The sequence below is a fragment of the Papio anubis genome, chromosome 2, assembly GCF_008728515.1.
Source record: "Papio anubis isolate 15944 chromosome 2, Panubis1.0, whole genome shotgun sequence".
In the NCBI taxonomy this organism is placed as follows: domain Eukaryota; kingdom Metazoa; phylum Chordata; class Mammalia; order Primates; family Cercopithecidae; genus Papio; species Papio anubis.
The window spans coordinates 111,059,373-111,079,235 of NC_044977.1; the positions used below are offsets into that span (position 1 = coordinate 111,059,373).

A 19,863-nucleotide genomic window follows, 5' to 3' on the forward strand; every position below is an offset into this window, starting at 1 on the left:
ACCATGCCCAGCTAATTTTCGTATTTCTAGTAGAGATGGAGTCTCACCATGTTGGTCAGGCTGGTCTCGAACTCCTGACCTCAGGTGATCCACCGGCCCTGGCTTCCCAAAGTGCTGGGATTACAGGCATGAGCCACTGTGCCCAGCAGTAGTTTTGAAGGGACAGTGTATAGTGATGTCTGGCTCTTGTGTCACACTGTACATCACCCTTGGTTTACTCCACATTTATTGAACACATACTATGTACCAAAAATTACACCAGGTCCTGGCTTAAAATATGGAAAAGCTGGGAAAACATATCAGGTGGAAAACATGTTTATGGTGTATCTGGGAAGACAAGTAAAAAAAAATCAAAGTAGTGAAATAAATGCAACATCAGAGTGTGCAAGGATGCTGGGAGACTAGAAAGCACCCAGCCTTTCTGCACAAGTGGAGCCAGGGTGGGTGCAGAAATTAAAGGCAATAGGGGAGTCAAGTTTCTGTTACAAGGGAGTGCTATGTGGATAGGCAGAAGGGCATGAAGCGTCATGTTAAGTGGAAGAGGGGAGGAGAGAATGGTAAAGGGAAGGCAAGAAGAGTTAAGCAATAATTTGAAATTCATCTGAAAGCCATGGGAAACCCCTAGGAGCCTATACTCAGAAGAGGCATACCAACAGATACCAACAGGCATACCAATAGAAAACCCATTTCTCAGAGATCAGAAGAGTGATTAGAGACAGAGGCTGGGAGACCACCAAAAAGCTTCTGCAGTACTAATCCCCTAGATTTCTAAACCTGTGAAGGCCTATCATAAGGTAGTGTCAGTATAACGGTTTCTTCTTTCATTTGTGAGTAATTTTCAAGAATCATCATATAAGGAATATTCCCAAGGGAATCAGCAGAAATTTTAGAGACAGATATATATACTGGTGCTGGGAATACAATGTAGAATAGTGGTTAGGCATCTAGGCTGTGCTATCCCAACTGCATAGGTTCAGATCCCTGTTCTACCTGTTAGCCATGGGACCTGGGGCAAATCATTTAAACCCTCTAAGTTTCAGTTTCCTCATCTGTAACGTGGAAATCCTAACAGTAACTATCTCATTGGGTGTTGCGAGGATTAAATTAGTCCAAATCCTAACAGTAACTATCTCATTGGGTGTTGGGAGGATTAAATTAGTCCACACAAATAAAGCGCTCAGCTCAGCGCCTGGCACATCAATATTTAGCCTTCATTTCTATTATTGGTTGTACTTTATGTAAGAAGAATGAGTAAACTGATCACTAGTTAAATCTTGTAATATCGTGTTGGTCAAAAGGCTTACAGTGAAATGGGATTGAACTGAAAGCTGAAATTCTGAACCAAAATATTAGAATTTTTAAAAGATAGGCCGAGCGTGGTGCCTCATGCCTGTAATCCTAGCACTTTGGGAAGCCGAGGTGGGCGGATCACTTCAGGCCAGGAGTTCAAGATCAGCTTGGCCAACGTGGCGAAACCCTGTCTCTACTAAAAATACAAAAAAAAAAAAAAAAAAAATCAGCTGGGTGAGATGGCTCATGCCTGTAATCCCAGCTACTCAGGAGGCTGAGGTGGGAGAATCACTTGAACCAGCAGGCGGAGGTTGCAGTGAGCCCAGATTGTGCCACTGCACTCCAGCCTCAGTGACAGAGCAAGACTCTGTCTCAAAAATAAAATAAAATAAAATACAATACAATACAATACAATATATATGCCCATTGTAGAAGAGGAAATTATTACACTAATATGAAACTATAGGCCACCCCCTAAAAATAATAATGTCATCTTACGTTTGTAAATGCTATGTATTTTACAAGGTGTTTTCAAATATATTACATTATTTGACACAACAGCCCTGGAAGATTTTTTTAAGGACATATTATGATCTCAGATTCATAAATGAGAAAATGAGGGCCTTTGGTAACTAACAAATCCCAGACAAGGACCCAGGGCTTCTGAATCTATGGAGACCTCAAAGTTAAGTTAATAACACTACAGACAGTGAAAATGACACCATGGCCAAAGGCTAGAAAAACACCCCCAGAGAAAGACTATTTCATCAGTCTTTTCTTAAGAAGCATTCTAAGATACATGGAAGGTGAAATCAAAATAGAGGTTGCTGTCTGTATGTTTAAGAGATTTAAAAGAATCAAGGCTATTTGGAGGGGGAATAATCGGTATTTTGATGAGTTCATAAGGTGTATGTAATAACAACCCATGAGAGGAAAAGCCTGTACCATTCAAATGGCACTTTAAGATAACTGTGCTTTCCTAGAGTTTTGTTTTAAAATGGTATTATCTAAAATAATGTTTGAGGAGTGTGTAAAAGTGTTTGGGGAGTGTGAAATTTGAAGACAATGTGTGTAATGAGAGGTTTCTGCTTGTATTACTCTTGTAACAGTGTGAGAGTTATTGTTCTTATGAGTATATAGAGAAAAATTTGCTATGTTAAAAACTTTGATTCTAGATATAAAAACATAAGCTATCTGCTTGAAGATGTTCTTCATGTTATTTACAATAGCAAACAATTGCAACCAACTTAAAGTGATAAGGGAATTATTGAGTAAATAATGGAATAAATAATGGAATATCCATTCAACAAAATTCAAATTAAAAATTATGAGGATTTTATGAGGATTTTGTAAAAACATGAAAAAGGGCTTTATACAATGGAATGTATAAATGTAGACTATCAAATTATGTCTACATTATGATTGTGTTTATATGTGTTTTGTGCATTTTAGCAGTGATTACATTAGAGGAATGAACACATCATAGGAGATTTTGTTTTGCTTTTCCTAGTTCCTAAATCACCTGTGAATTCTTCTAGTAACTGACTTTCATTCACATAAGCTAAGTTAATATTGTACATCTTGAGATTCCTTATTGTAAACTTCATTTAGCTACATTTCTAGGTTATTTTTCCACCCCTTTCCCTCACAATTGTATAATTTTATATATTTATCTTTTGGTTTTAAGATACCTAATATAATGAAATCTCAGAAATTCAGAGGTTTCCATTGCACTGAGTTATAGGAAAGGATAAATACTGAACAAGTTTGGAAATAATGACAGAGGATCTTGACCCAGATGTCACAAGAGAGTTCAAATGAAGAAATGCATATAATATTTTTCCCTTTCATACAGCAGTCACATCTGAGACAGGTTGCTCTGCATAGGAGATCCATCACAGGTCAACAACCAACTGAAGCACATGAGTAATTCTGCTTCATCTTGCAATGTTAACATCAGTTGTCTTTCCTAGGCATGGCAGTTCCTCGGGATAACCCAGGCAGAGAATGAAAATGAACAAGCAGCTATTGTCGCCCTCCAGAGGTAAACGAAGCTAAGTGCAAAATCATGGGCCTGGTGGACACTTGTTAATGAACTTCCTGTTTCAGATTTGTCTTTTGATCTTTACTGAAGTACAGTGTAAAGAATTTGCAAAGGATAAGTGCTGAGATACCGCATATCACTCACACTTAGCTCTGAAAAACAACTTATAATGAAGTGATGTTCCTAACAATGTCTTGCTATCTACAAATCAATGGACATTCACTGGCACCAAAGAAAGCCTCTGTTAAACCCACTCGTAAAGTAGACTCATTGAATAAATAGCTCCTTTTAACGTTTTAACCTTCTGAAACATCAGAAAATATTCTTAAAAAAAAAATAAGTGGAGTACTGACTAATGGTCTGGATGACATTGGGGCGGGAGGGATGGGAACAGTGGGTGTGTTTAATATTACACCCTACTTAATTAGAGTTCCTATTTAAATCCTGGAAAAGTAGCCTCTACCAAATAGACTTCCACTTTCCCTACCTTTTCTTGTAAGTGCCTTTAATATAGTGCTATAGGAAGAGAACATATATGTATGTGCATGTATACATATATATGCACACATATATATATTCCATCTGTTATATGTATGGTATTTATATAAATGTACATACATAATGTATGTGTATAAATCCTATAGCTTTGGAATTTCAGATTGTAAGAATTCTAGACTGTTGAAATTCTAGGGCTTTACAATCTTGGAATCCTAGATTTCAAGATTCTGTTGGTATCTGATGAAGTAATGGTGCCTGGAGTATGGCCCTGCTGTCAGAGCCTTTTCCTACAGATGAGAGAATTGGGGATCAGGAAAGGTCAAGGTCACACAGAGAGTATGTAACAGAGACAGAACTTAAACCCTCATCACCTGACTCCAAATCTGGAGCTCTGAGTCAGTGGTTCTTAACCCTATATACACATGCACATTAGAATCGTTTGGAGGGGAAAATTGATGCCCAAGCACAGTCCAGAGATGATCATTTAATTGATCAGGGCTGGGAACCAAGCAGCAATAGTTTTAAAACTCCCTGGCATTTGTAATGTGCATCTAGAGTTAAGAATCTCTCTACCCAGTGCTGATAAGCTTCTGGGAGATTAGGCCCACCACAGAGTGGTATTAGGTACTGCCTAGGGCTTGCTCCTCAAAGTCTTATCCAGAGACCTCATCATCACCTGAGAACTTGTCAAACCTGCACAATCCCAGGCCCACCCCAGTAGGTCTGCTGGATCAGAATGCAGATTTTATTTTTTAAAAACCCAGATGATTCACATGCACTTCAGTTTGAAAATCCCTTGCTAGAGGCCAATGGAATAGAATGAGAGGGAGTAGCTTTAGCCTGTGTCTCCTGTAAACCCACATCAGTAGTTCTGAAAACACAGGGATTTCCCTCTCCTGTGCAAAAGACTGTACAATCTTTCATATCTAGATGTCTACATTCAAGTCAGTTCTCTTTGGGGATAATAGACATTTAATATATTGGTAGTAGAGGCCAGGTGTGGTGGCTTACACCTGTAATCCCAGCACTTTGGGAGGTGAGGCAGGTGGGTCACTTGAGGTCAGGAGTTTGAGACCAGACTGGCCAACACGGAAACCCTGTCTCTACTAAAAATACAAAATTAGCCGGGTGTGGTGGGCATCTGTAACCCCAGCTATTCGGGAGGCTGAGGCAGGAGAATCGCTTGAGTCCAGGTGGCAGAGGTTGCAGGGAGCCGAGATCACACTCCAGCTTCAGTGACAGAGTGAGACTCCGTCTAAGAAAAAAAAAAAAAAAAAAAAGGCAGCATTAAAATAATGATATCCCCTATTTCTCATTAGATCTCATTAGATTAAGTGCAGGGATAAGCCACATAGTTTTAAAGCTACTTATTAAAATTACCAAACCTAGCAATCATTAGGGTAAGTTTTAACTTTCTTAAAAATATGCTGAGGTCTCCATTTTTATGTAGATAAATATGGTGCTTTCCAGGACTTGACATAAGCAAGTTTACCAATGCTTCTGCAGTATTTAGTTAATAAAGACCCTCCACATTTTCTGAAGAACTGTTGGATTGTGGCTCAAAAAAAAAAAAAAAAAATCTGAAATTGGCTTCTTTTTTTCTTTCAGGTGCTTAGAATTACAGCCCAACAACTTAAAAGCTTTGATGGCCTTGGCTGTGAGTTATACTAACACTGGCCATCAGCAGGATGCCTGTGAAGCTCTGAAGAATTGGATTAAGCAAAATCCAAAGTACAAATACCTTGTGAAAAGCAAGAAGGGATCTCCAGGCCTCACCCGGCGGATGTCTAAGTCCCCAGTTGACAGGTATCCTTCTCGGTATATTACAGCTGGCAGTATACACCCATATGCACAATGAATCACCTAAAGGGCAACAGTGAGCCTCACAGCCCTGACACCACCCACTCCAGAATGGTTTGCAGGACAGTATTCTGCTGGAGGAGCATCACTCATTAGAAAGATTAATGGTTAGACCAGGGCCAGCCTTCAGGCACATGATTTACATTGTGGGCACTCACAGACATTTATGTGAGTGCCACATTTTAAAGTCAAACGCTTTGGACACATAATTCACCCAAGGTGAAGTATAATAAATACGAATGCTCCAAGTTTTATCCAGCCTGAGAATTAGGAATGGGGAAAATGAAAGTCTGGTCTTCTAGAAATTTTGTTTTCTATCAGCAATAAATCCTTTCTCATTGAGCCCTTGGGAAACTTAGCTGTGGGGTTTTCCACACTGGCACTCATAGAGTCAACAGAACTCTCCTCGTGAAGACCTTACTTAGCACAGTCTGTATCTGTGTACAACAAAATAGTTCATGAAAATCAACCATATTTTGAAATATTCAGCATTCATAGTCCTCTCATTAAGTTAAGGTATTTTAAGCAAAATTTTCCAGTCTGTAACGAAGAGACTTCTTGAAATAGAGTCAAGAGATTTAACAGTAAATCATTAATGTTCTGACTATTTGGATTACAAATCTAATTTCTTTTTCTCTTGTAGCTCTGTTCTGGAAGGAGTGAAGGAATTATATCTGGAAGCTGCCCACCAAAATGGAGATATGATCGACCCAGACCTACAGACAGGTCTAGGGGTTCTGTTCCACCTGAGTGGAGAATTTAATAGAGCAATAGATGCATTTAACGCTGCCTTAACTGTTCGGCCAGAGGTAAGACAGCACAGCACAGCAAGAAACCACAACCTTCTCTGTAACAAACACGTTTTCACAGGCTACACCGTCTACATTTCTTCTACACTTTCTTTCCCTGACTGCAATGGTTTAAAGTGATGGTACTAATAATGTGCTACCGTGGCTGTTAATACTGAAATACCTAAAATAGAAACACTAATTACGTGACAACATCAAATGGTAGCTGCTCGTTGACGAGTGAAAGTCATTTGACAAAATTGTCCATGAAGATTTTTTAGTAATTCACCTGGCCATGGTCTCCATCCATGAGCACTGCATATATTTTTTTAGCCATCTTCCTTTCTCTGCGGAGAAATACAGGAATGCTCTGTCATTGTGCCTTGTACTGGGTTGTTAGAAAGTTCTGATTTTGTCATCAGGACTATTCACTATGGAACCGTCTTGGGGCGACCTTGGCGAATGGAGACCGCAGCGAGGAAGCCGTGGAGGCCTACACGCGAGCACTGGAGATTCAGCCAGGATTCATCCGGTCCAGATACAACCTGGGAATAAGCTGCATCAACCTGGGCGCCTACAGGTGAAGTATAGCAACAGGCCAAGGATGAAGGCCATGCCCAGGACTGAGGTTGAATAACCTCAAAGGTTGTTTCCAAGTAAAAATGCCTGCCTTGGTATTCCTCCTCCTGCCGTTAAGGGTGAATGCAAAGCCTTCAGATCCCAAGGCCTGTTTGAGCAGGAGCCCTGTGCTGCTCTGCTTCTCAATCTTTAGAGAGCAGCAGTCGGCTCCGCGTCTTGGGAAATGCAGATTCCCAACCCCTGGTCCCTGAGATTTTGATTCAGTTGGCCTGGATTAGGACAAGTTATCAGGGTTTTCAACACTGCCATGGGTAACTCTTCGAGAAATACTACCCATCGATCTTTTCATTTTCCACTTAAGGAAAAAAGAGCCTTGGGGGTGTGGGCAAGGGGACCTGGCAAAAGGACTTCAGAAAGTCCCAGAACCAGTGTTTAGCAAGGCAAAACCAAGAATCTGGGTTTTCTAAACCTAATATACCAATCAAGTTAGTTGGGAGAAAAAGAAAAAACAAAACTGCGTTTATAGTTTAAAATGCCTTTCTCATTCTCATCCTTCGTCATTAAGGTCTGCCTCCTCTATCTTTTCCCCATTACCAGGGCCTACAAATGACCTTTATTTCTTTCCGATAATGAAAGTATGGGTAATCTTTTTTCTTCTTTCTTTTCCCATTTTTTTCTATTTTCTAAATAAACAGGTATTACTTTCATAATTGGAAAAAGAACTAAATGTTAGTTTTGAAACCCACAAAAAATGTAAGCCCTTTCCCATTCTCTGAAAGAGCCAGGCTTTAATCAGACAAGCCTGGGTTAAAATCACAGCTCTGCCACGTACCAGTTTCATGACTGGTATATAATTTTTAGCCTCAATTCCTTCATTTGTTAAAAAAAGAGAGAGAAAGAGGTAATGATTATTTTTCAGGATTATCGTACAGGTTCAATGTAATTGCCTAGCACAGAGCAGATGCTCAATGCCTAGCAGGCATTTATTATGATGATTATTATTTTTGCCAACATCATCCTTATTACTACTATTTATTTAGTAAGTCATCAGAGAACTATATAACTAGATTTCACTCTTTTGACATCTGAAGAATTACTGCTTGTGAACTACATTGGTGCATTTTGCCACTGGCAAACATTGAGACCCTAGAAAATAGTTGTTGCACTATACAAAAAAACTCTTACAAGGAGCGTTAGTCACTGGATTAACTGTGTCAAGAGGATTTTCTCAGATCAAAACCAGGAAGAGCTGAATGACTCCTTATGAAGCGGCTTGCTTTATTTTATGGACACTGTGAAATGTGCCACTGCAGAGGCCTTGTTTACATCAGCTGTGCAAAAGCCCAGAGCTGACTCTGTGCCAGCCCCCTACACATCAGCTGTCCAAGCCCTGCGGATCTCTGTTTTGTGTCCTAACTTCATTCCTGGTTTCATCTTAATTTCCCAACCAGATTTCCTGTTTACCTCTTTCATTCACTTTCTTCTAGATATGTTATGTATATGTATTTTATAAGACACCTTAGATTCCTTTTTTTTAGAACAAGGGAGATGTAAAAAAAGAAAATACATATATATAACATATAAAATTGTTATAACTGTTCTTACGAAAGGAATATAATATATAAATATTACATACTATATATATACTATATATATTTATATATTTCCATTAAAAGAGGCTTTTATAAAGCTCCTAGATGAGTTTACTTCTTAGGGTTAGAAAACAATACTTGAGTGGCCAATAAAATACTTTCTTGGCGTTCACAGATACAAAATTCAGCAGAGTTACTATTTGCAGGAACCCATGAAGGCTCATGACAGGTAAAAATGGCCACCTCCATGAAGGTGTAAATTTTAAATCCTCAAGCAGAAAGCCTCCCATACTGGAACAAGTTAATTTTAGGGTTGCCAGATGAAACACACAGAATGCCCACTTAAATTTGAATTTCAGATAAACAACAAATAAGTTTTTAGTATAAGTATTTCCAAATATTTCATGGGATATTCCTATACAATTGGCCTACTATATCCATGGGCTTCACATCCGTGGGTTTAGCCAACTGTGGATTGAATACATTTTTTAAAAAATTATTAAATATATATTTTTTTAAAAAAATATAGTATAACAAATACATAACATTTACATTTTAGTAGTTATAAGTAATCTGGAGATGATTTAAAGTATATGGGAGGTGTGTGCAGGTTATATGCAAATACTATGCTATTTTATACAAGGGACCTGAGCATTCTCAGATTTTGGTATTCTCAGGGGTTCGTGAAACCAGTCCCCATGGATACCAAGGAATGTTTATCTGAAGTTCACATTTAACTATGCATTCTGTATTTTTATTTGCTAAATCTGGCAACGCTACTTAGTTGGCTACTTTGGAACATAACGACTAAGTTTTGTGGGTCTTTTATTGTCATGCCAGATGTGGGAAATCTGAGAAGTGGTAAAAATTTTGTGCTTTTTCGTGAAAAAAAAAAAAAAAAAAAAAAACCATCAAGTGAGATGTAAAAAAAAACTTTTTTTTAAATTGAGATGGAGGCTCGCTGTCACCCAGGCTGGAGTGCAGTGGCGCGATCTCGGCTCACTGCAACCTCCACCTCCCAGATTCAAGCAATTCTCCTGCCTCGGCTTCCCGAGTAGCTGGGATTATAGGCACCCACCACCATGCCTGGCTAATTTTTGTATTTTTGGTAGACACAGGGTTTCACCAGGTTGGCCAGACTTGTCTCGAACTCCTGACCTCAAGTGATCTGCCTGCCTCAGCCTCCCCAAGTGTTGGGATTACAGGTGTGAGCCACTCCGCCTGGCAAGAGAGAGACATAAATCTTAATTCTGAAGAGAAATATAGCTTGAGGTATAAGTGCATACTTAGGAAATAACAACTCTCAATAGAGAAAGGGCTCAAAAGGAAACAAGGAGCTGGTGTAAGTACTTTCAAATTCACAAAAGGCTTGGGACCGCTCCCTCAAGAACTGCAAGTGTCAGTGTATGTAGCTGGAACACTTGCTGCTTGTCATCACATTTTCTTTAAAGAGTCAAAAGCAAGCACTAACCTGGCACCATATACCATTAAAATAAGGAGAGGAAATTGTTGGTGTGAAACTTGGCTGTAGCTCAAACTGTTACACTTTTGTCAATAGAGCTCCAGACTACAGCTTAGGCCAATGAGTCTTAACCTTTTCAAAAATGAGGACTCCTTTTGCTGAAAATTTCATCCTCCTTGATAGTAATAGTTTTAGTATGAGTATAATGAGGGAAAGCTATAACGTGATGCTTTTAAATGAATGGGCTTTTTAATTAATCATGACAATATACACAAATGACTGAAAATTATACATACATGTGTGAAACCTTTGAAAACTATTCACACATATACATGTACACTCTTCTGAGTCCCCCAAAAGGACTCTGAGTTCACAAGCAGGGGAACAGGTTTAGACTCTCTTTATGGGGGGAAAATAAAACTGGAGTCATTTGATGAGGTGAGTAAGTTCGACTGTTCTGTTTCTCTCCAAATCCCTCTGAAACCATTACCACACACTTGGGGCTGGAAGCAGCCAGTGAATTAGAAGCTTTCAAGATCTTCCTTTCCCTCGAGTTCTTGCAGGTCTGGGTCTATGAGAGAACACTGGGAGACATCAGTAGAGCTGCCATCCTGTGAAGCGGGGGCAAAAAGGGCCTCTCAAGTAGGCTCCCTATGTCCATCCATTTATAAATCTCCCTCTCTTGCTTGATTACAAGAAAACCAGAAGAAGGGGTGATTAGAACACCCACTCCATTCCATTATCCAGGTTGCTACATACACCATGACCATTTCTCACTTACCTTTTATTTTCAGGCAGATCTAACAATATAGATGAGCAAATCCCTGGATTATGTGCATTAGAATTAGAAATCCAGCCTCATTTTCAAAGTTTCTTACCATATGCTTAATACCTACCTTGCAGGATTAAATGAGATCAAGTGTATGAAAAGTTTTTGAGAACAGTAAAGTGGGTGCAAGTTAAAGTGGCATGAGTATTCTTCGGAAGGATCAGTTTGTCAGATATACTCTACAAGGTTGGGGTGAAATGGGGATACTGAAGAGGGCAGACCCAGCAGGTACACCTGGCACCTGAGCAGCAGAGTGGACTAGTGGGTCAGAAGAGCTAGAAGGATTTGAGACAGCATCTAACTCGGCTTATCTCAGACTCGGTGTTCTCAGGACCCCTCTATACTTTTAGCAATTATTGAGAACCTAAAAGGACTTTTGTTTATGTGGGTTATATCTATCAATATTTACCATATTAGAAATTAAACTGAAAACATTTTTAAAGATTCATTTAGAAAGAATAAATCTTACTACATGTTATAATAACATTTTTTACAAAAAAAATGATTATTTTCCTAAACAAAAACAGTTTAGTGGGAAGAGTGACATTATTTCACATTTTTGCAAGTTTCTTTAATATCTTGCTTACTGGAAGACACACTCTCACACCTGCTTCTGCAGTCACTCTGTTGGGATATCATGCACCATGTAGTCTCTGGAAAATTCCACTGTAAGCATGTGAAAAAATGAAAGCAAAAAGGTCAAATAACATCTTAGTTTTATCATAAAAATAATTTTGACCTCATTGATTCCCAAGCTTCTCCAGAGCACACTTTGAGGACTATTGATCTTACTCGGTGATAAGAGCTTTCACATAGATTGATTCAACTGCACCTTACGAAGTTTTTAAATGTCTTTGATTATCCCTATTACACACTCAGGGAAAGTAAGCCTTGGAAAAAAAAAAAAAAAAAAAATTTGCCTACTGCTAAATAACTGGGATTCAAGACAGGTGCCCAATAATAAACTCAATCTACTGTAGCTGTGTTGCTTACATCTAGCCCTAATGGGAAAAATTAGACCACTTTGTTTTTAAGTAGGGCTATATTCTTCCTCTTAAACCTAGTTATAGAAATCAAATCTGCAAATGGATTAAGTGTTCAAATCATTCCTAGAGCAGGGGAAAATTGAATGCATTAATGAATTTGCATGGTTTTGCTATTATTCTTTCTCTCCCACCTAACATTCCTAAAATAAAATGTTTTCTTTTTTTTTTTTTTTTTTTTTGAGACAGTCTCGCTCTGTTGCCTAGGCTAGAGGGCAGTGGTGTGATCTCGACTCACTGCAACCTCTGTCTCCTGGGTTCAAGTGATTCTCCTGCCTCAGCCTCCCTTGTAGCTGGGATTACAGGCGCATGCCACTACACCTGGCTTTTTTTTGTATTTTTAGTAGATACAGGGTTTTGCCATGTTGGCCAGGCTGATCTTGAACTCCTGACCTCAAGTGGTCCACCTGCCTTGGCCTCCCAAAGTGCTGGGATTACAGGCTTGAGCCACCGTGCCCAGCCTGCTTTTCTTTTTTCTTTCTGACCTCACTATATTTAACAATGATTGCTCACTAAAGAATATAAGAGAATTAGAAAGTTGTTCATTTGATCATCCAGGACACGTTAAGAGATGATTTAAAATTTTAGACTAAAATCACTGAATCCAATTTTGTTTTGTTTTGTTTACATTTGCTAACTCTGAAATGTGACACATTTTAAAATATGTTTTTCTACCTTCTTAGAGAAGCGGTCAGCAATTTTCTCACTGCCCTCAGTTTGCAAAGAAAGAGCAGGAATCAGCAGCAAGTTCCTCATCCTGCAATCTCTGGGAATATCTGGGCTGCCCTCAGAATTGCACTCTCTCTGATGGACCAGCCAGAACTCTTCCAGGCGGCTAATCTTGGTGACCTGGATGTCCTCTTAAGAGCTTTCAACTTGGATCCTTGAAGAAAGAATAATACCAGTACTAATAATCCCCGATCTGTGTGATTGTACTGAAAATGAAAAACTATTTTATTATGAATTTCAAAAGGATAAATCAAATATTCAAAAGGCCATGGTCATATAGCCCAAGGAAATTAATTCCTGTGGACAATGCCCAGTCTCTGTTCAGATCCAAAAGCACAAAATGTTGTATATAGAGTCAAAGTCAGGCTCAATAGAAGAATTAAGAGACTCAAGACAAACCAAGATAAAGTAACTGTGTGTTGAATACTCTTTCCACAAGTTGCAAGCATATTGCAACACACATTCTTTGGGTTTTTTGTCTCCCCTTGCAGCTGATGACACATCTGAGGAACTTGTTCATGGGAAACATGGAAAAAGCACTGCCTCAGATTGGGAAATTCTGGCTGTTTCTGAACTGTCTCCTTTTGCAAGACTGAACATAGTTTGGGCCATTGGTGCATGCACATATATTAACTTGTGACTAAAGACAGGCATTGCTTAAACCTGTTCCAATTTTAACTTTTACTGTAGCCCTTTGATTCCAGAGAGGGAGCTTTGCTGGCAAAAGCAGTTTTTGCACTAGAAATTTTTGCTGTTCCCAATCTAAACTTTTCTGGGATTGTATATATGCACTTTAATATCTTATTTATGCCTTGCTGGAGTTTTGTTTTGTTGCTCCAATTTTTAACTTGGGGGTGAAGGATTTGAGAACTCAGCCTCATTAGATCAACGGACCAAATAAACAATTCCTGAAAATAGTTTTTCATAGTGTAGGATTTTGAAGGAGTGTTTTTCTTAAAGCAGATACGATGACATAAGGCGTAAATATGGCAAACAGATCTTTTCATTCACATGCTTTCTGGGACTGTATGAACATAAGAAAGACACAAGGTACTGCCTCTGCATGCATTCTCTGCAGGAAAAAAGTTTGATGATATCGTGATTTATATTGAGTTCAAATTAACTTGCTTAAGTGTCATATTCTACTGGCTTTCTAACTGCCCTGCACACCAATATTCCTTTTAAACCATAAATATTTTAAATAATATTTCTTAAGAGTGATAAACAACATTTTTCCTAAAAATTATGTTTTTTTTAGTTTCATAATAACCTGCACTGTTCATCCTCTTGCATTCTAAGTAATAGAAGAGCAACACTTTCAAACCAAATCTCACTGAATGCCAGTGATTTCATATGAAAGATGCAATACCTCTTTGGCTCTTTGAACATTTAGCAAGTATTGGGAATTTTCTATTAGCAGTGGTGTTTTCATTGGTTAAATTCCACTTAGTTCTCTAGAGTGTTTTGTATGTGTTCGGGGCTTGATGATTATTTTGAAAGACACATTCTTTTTAAAGAATTAGGAACATTGTTTGCAAAATGCTAATCAGAATATAATTTTACCAGTGTCAGGTCTAGTAAGTTATCCCATTCTTCTTTACCTGGTCTCCTCCCTTCATCTAGAACCTTCCCCAAAGTAGTCTAATCCTAACTTTTTCTTTATGTTCTTTGATTAGTAATATCTCATTCCACTCATGATTATAGTTACCCACAAAAAATAAAACAAAATGACATCAACAAAAAAAAAACTCCACAGAATTGGGGTCAAAACAGTCTAATTGCCCAGGGAATAAGCTTCTACTGAGGGGCAAATGTGCACACGTGCTTATAAAATGAATGCAAGGTACAGGAATAAAATCCTCTCCTCTGTCACGTTTGAAGTCCCTGGGTTGTGAGAGGGCCTCAAGTTAACAGAAACCACAAGTCCTTGAGGCTTACGTATGTTATAACCTATTCTAGTTTATAAAGACAAAGAGCTGAGGCCACTGTGAGGAGTGTCAGGTTTTGATATTCATTGTCAAAGCTCACTTGGGCCAGGTGAGAGCTCCAGCTGGTCAGCAGAAGGCAGAGGCATTCAGGCACTCATCATGGGTAGCGGCAACCACCCAGTCTCAGCCCATGCTTCTCTACAGTCTCAGCAGCAAAGTAAAGCTCAACAATACTTTCAAGAATGGTATTCTGAGAGTTGTAGAATTCGAGAAACCCAGTCTGGTAAGGACTCTTGGGGCCAGCCTCCCAGCCGTGGCAGGGCCTGCTTGAATATGCCTGATGGAACAGCATCCTTTCCTTCCCTGCTCCTTCCTTCTACCATCTCTGTACCTTGACCAGAAAGTCAGCTTGAATAGTCCATGAGGAGCCTCTGGACAAAGGATTCAAAACAAACTTGGGAAGTGTTCTGTGATGCCATTCTATACTTTGAGGAGCAACTGAATTTGCAGCCTGAATTTAAAGCCTGAAACTAGTATAAATGTCAAATAATTAATTTGTTGCTAAATGGTGGTAAATTTTGTGGCCCAAGTTTTATTTTGCTATTGGAACACAAACTCCAAGGAGCTGTTTTAGGGAAGACTAAACAATTTTCCATTCTCACCATTATTTGGCAACTTGCAGAGCATTTTTAGTAGGACTTTCTCCAGTATATGTAGTATCCATCAGATCTAAGATTTTTTGTAGGCTGTCAAGAAGTCCAGAATTATGGCCCAAAAGGAAAAGAGTTGCATTTTTCAATAATATTTTTTATAAAATTAGGTAAAAACCATTATTAAAACATGAGTGACAAGCTGGGTGTGGTAGCTCACGCCTGTAATCCCAGCACTTTGGGAGGCTAAGGTGGGCAGATCACGAGATCTGAGGTCAAGACCAGCCGACCAACACAGTGAAATCCCAACTTTATTAAAAACACAAAAATTAGTCAGGCATAGTGGCATGCACCTGTAATACCAGCTACTCAGGAGGCTGAGGCAGGAGAATCGCTTGAACCAGGGAGACAGAGGTTGCAGTGAGCCGAGATTGCACCACTGCACTCCAGCCTGGGTGACAGAGCGAGACTCTGTCTCAAAAAAAAAAAAAAAAGAAAAAAAAAAAAAGAGTGACAGTTTATAGGTATAGAGCACCACCAAAAACTAAGTAGCAAGACTTTAGAACAGTCTTTTTGTATAAGTCATATACAGTAAATGTTTGGTTTTTTAAAAGTGCATCTACTTTATTTTTTGGCAGAACTATTTTTGGCATCTCATCTTCAGGGCATGAAATTGTCATTTAATTTACTCTTTCTGTTTGAAAGGGGAGGGTATCCTTATTTCCCTTCTGAGGAACTCTGAGAAGGCCTTGAGTTTCCTTTCTCATGTACTAATGTATAACAGCCTAACAGCTCCTAGAAGATCATATTCTTACTAGAACGGCCATTCAGTTACATAGAGGTGACTTCCGGGGACTGACTTCGCCTGTAGATTCAATGAAAATACAGAGAAAGCCAGTGATTATTGCTGAGTTTCAAAATATAACCATTTCTAGTAGGCTACTTCTACATGCTCTTGTACCTTCCTGGTGAGGAGGAGGCAGAGGGATAGGGTAGAGGAGGAGGAATAAAGATCCCTCTCACTGGGCCAATCATACTGATTCATTCCCTTTACTTCCTCCAAAACAAACTCCCCATGACTCCTGAAAAATGGGCAGATCTTGTCCACCAGGAAACTTTAATAGAATACTATGCACTGTGCTTTCTCAGCCAATCTGGATTCCTACTAGAACAGGAAAGTAAAGAAACATAACTGGGTAGGAATGTCCACTTATGTTTCACAAACTCACTTTCAGAGTTTCATGCCACTTTCTTCATTCTTCTCTTTAAGAGACTATTATATTGAACATGGGCCCCATGTCTAAATGCTTGTATAGATAAATATTTCTGGTATAATCTTGCCATACAAGCGAGAGTTGAACACAGTTGAAGCTAGTCCCACTTATAATAAGAGCTTCCAAACTCTTTATCATAAACTTTGTCTGTGAGCTTGGGAATATAGAGAAAGCAAGTTGGTCATTCTGAGACCCTTCCTCATTTGCCCTGAATCAGTTCCCCAAGATTGGACTGTACTTTAAGCTAGTTGTTGTAACAGTGGTGGTTGTTGTTTTATATCTTGAGATACTTCTAGAACATTCTAGAAACAGGGTATTCTAAAGGTTTACTTTATATGCCATCCTTTTTGAACTCTCTTATTTTAGAAATTATTACACATGCACACTTATGATTTCAACCTTGTAAAATAATTTCAAATTCATTCCCTATCCACATTTTACCACAGTTTCCCTATCATCTCAGTAGTTATAGAACTGGTTGAAATTAAACTGTTTTGAACTAAGAAGTAGATACATACATATATATATTTTTAAAGAGTGTTCATAGATAAACTCTGGCATAAAGTTTGTAAAAAAGCAATTTTTTAAAAGCAAAACGTATAACCTCAGGTACAAAAATATTGCATGCATTAGTACTTGCAAATTTGCCTACTCAAATATTAACCAAAGCATGCAAGATAACTTGACTGAATGTAAATTTACACAGTGCATGATTAAGTCTCATAGGTTAGCCTATTGTTCCTTGCCTCTGTACAAGGGAGCATTTTTATGAACTTTGTGTTACAGTTTTTCTATTTGCTTTTCTTATCCTATCCTTGAGATTGTTTTCATGCTATCACACTGAACTTCACAGATATTCACACATCTAGTTTGTACAGTATTATACCAGTACCAAACTAATCCTCTGAAGAATCTGGGTACTTAGACATCTAAACACTTTTTTAAAAACCAGTTGAGGCACAACAGATCCAAAACTTAAACAAATCCAAGTGTCTAAATGCTACTAAACTAAATCATGTTGACTGCCTCAGCACATAAAGGTTTGGACTCTAAATTCTTAATAATGCATTTCAAAATTTTTCCTAAAAGTTTGGGAATAAATTAGAAAAACTGATATTCTAAATAAGGTGAGGCGGTTGGGGTAATGTCAGGTACATCAAAATCATCACACAGCCAAGTAGATATGAGGCCTTAATTTCCATAAATGTCACATAGCGAGTGTGTGGGGTATCACAACATTGTTCTGATACAGCCCTATTTGTATGGTAGTTGAGCTGCTTGGGCTATATGTCCCTTGAGAAACTGGACTTGATAAACAGGTCTAAAAACACTGATATTTAGGGAGTGATGAGGTGGTTTCATGGTCACTCAGAACCAACTCTGAAATCCTCTCACTGCCTTTTCCCATAACCGCTATTTTATGAGGAGACCAGAAAGGGAGAGAGCAAAGCTCAGTGAGACCATATGGTCTTACATTAGTAACAGTTTTGTTACTCACTCCATATACCCCTGTACCCCTACACAATACCATGAGCTCAAAGACAGAATTCTACACATAACACACACAGCAAAGGCCATTGTGGGGTGGCATTAAACAGTTACGAGGAAAGAAAAAAAAAATTAAACTGCGAGGTTTAACAACCTCTCATGTGGTATTTTGCCTTGAACGAAGTTTCCACTACCTGCAACCTCAGCAGAAATACCAAAATAACACAGTCTAGAGACAAGTGTCCCAATCTCAGAACTGTTTTCTCAGGACCTTCTCCATAAGAGAAAACTAACTTGCAGTGCTGCAGAATGTCACAGCAAAAACCCTGATGAGCTCCATGAGATACTTTTAGAAGCCTGCACTCAAAATAATATTAAGATGGTAACAACAACAGTTAGGCAGTTCTTTGCTCAACTGTGCATCATTCGTTGGGGGAGGGGGAGGAGGAGGGATGGTGGTCTTTGGATTTCTTGGAAAGGGAAATGGTATAACACAAAAAGACTAAGAGATACACACACTCAGCTCAGTAATTTGAGCATTTGGCATTTTCACTGAGATATATAGCATTTCTGCACGGATACCATACAAGAATTCTACCATGTGAGAAATGTGTTCATGGTGGACTACATTACCAGTAGTTAAGGGAAATACAGCAAACCTAAGTTTTTACCAACTTCCTTTCATTTTTCCCTATATATCATCTAACCCACACTTTCTTCAATTTACATTGCCCAAATTTGTTTACATTGGTTGAAAAAAATCTGATTAATTTATTAAACTTTTTACAAACTGTAACAAACATTTAACTATTTAGAAATGACATTTCTACATGTTTTATATGTCTATGAATATTGCATATCTAATCTAATCTAAAAATGTTGTTTTGAGATAATTCTTCTGTGATGCTTCCTCATCATGCTCATAAATGTTTAAAGTCTTGGGATTTCATTTTCAGGCTGAAATAGATAACAAGAAAAAAAATTGTTTAAATGTTTACATTGACTTACTAAATTAATACCAATTCAAATTAAGTGACCTATAGTAAATGAATGGCAATGGGGGGGAGGGGATTTTAAAGTTATTGGCATATTATGTGATACTGTATCAGTGATTTAGTGAAATAATATGTATCATAGCACAACTCTGTTGGGTATTAAGGCTTCATCTTAGTATTTCCCTGCATTGCTCTTTGAAATAAAATTACTACCATAAAAATAACCTCTTATCATATTGATGTGTTTAATTTACTGAGTTGGCTTCTAATTTGCATACCAAGATTAAGGTAGTATTTTTGTACTATTATTGGAAGCATGCCTTCCCTTTTTCACATTATTAAAATCGTATTTATATTTGTGCAGTTTTAAACTATGTTTTCAAATAAACTTTGCGGCTTCAAGGTCTTTTCAGGAATCTTTCAAAATGGGATTTGGGAATCAGAACTGCTTCTGATCAAATGGAATCCAATTTGTACTACTGGCTAAAGGTCCTTGATGAAATACTGAATATTACTACATATGATTTTGCATGAGCTATCTGGAAATCAGGAATGCATTTTTGGATATACAACAAAACTTTAAAAATCTTCCTCCTTTGTTAATTTTTTAAGACTAAAATATTATTTAATCTGAAATTGAATTTTGTGATTCTTTTTAGAATAAAAATATTAAAATAAATTTCAGTTTTAGGGTCTTTTGGTTTTCTGGTCAGTCAATAAATATTTAGGTACATATTAAGTGCTGACACCATTCTGGGCATAGGTCACAGTAGTAAGTGAATGAAATCAAACTTGCCCTTGAAGAACTTAGATT

The 19,863-nt window shown here is 38.2% G+C and overlaps 1 protein-coding gene across 26 annotated transcripts in view; it reads left to right on the forward strand.

Annotated features, from left to right (window-relative positions):
* PEX5L (peroxisomal biogenesis factor 5 like) overlaps nucleotides 1-19,273 on the forward strand; it is a 244,738-nt gene extending 225,465 nt beyond the window's left edge. For all 26 annotated transcript variants that reach the window (XM_017955669.3, XM_017955672.3, XM_017955673.3 and 23 more), the window contains 5 exons: nucleotides 3,264-3,334; nucleotides 5,441-5,638; nucleotides 6,336-6,501; nucleotides 6,903-7,060; nucleotides 12,669-19,273. In XM_017955669.3, the coding sequence (XP_017811158.1) occupies nucleotides 3,264-3,334; nucleotides 5,441-5,638; nucleotides 6,336-6,501; nucleotides 6,903-7,060; nucleotides 12,669-12,873 (798 nt within the window). In that variant the 3' untranslated portion in view covers nucleotides 12,874-19,273. The remainder of the gene's footprint in view (nucleotides 1-3,263; nucleotides 3,335-5,440; nucleotides 5,639-6,335; nucleotides 6,502-6,902; nucleotides 7,061-12,668) is intronic.
* Nucleotides 19,274-19,863: the final 590 nt, after the last annotated feature.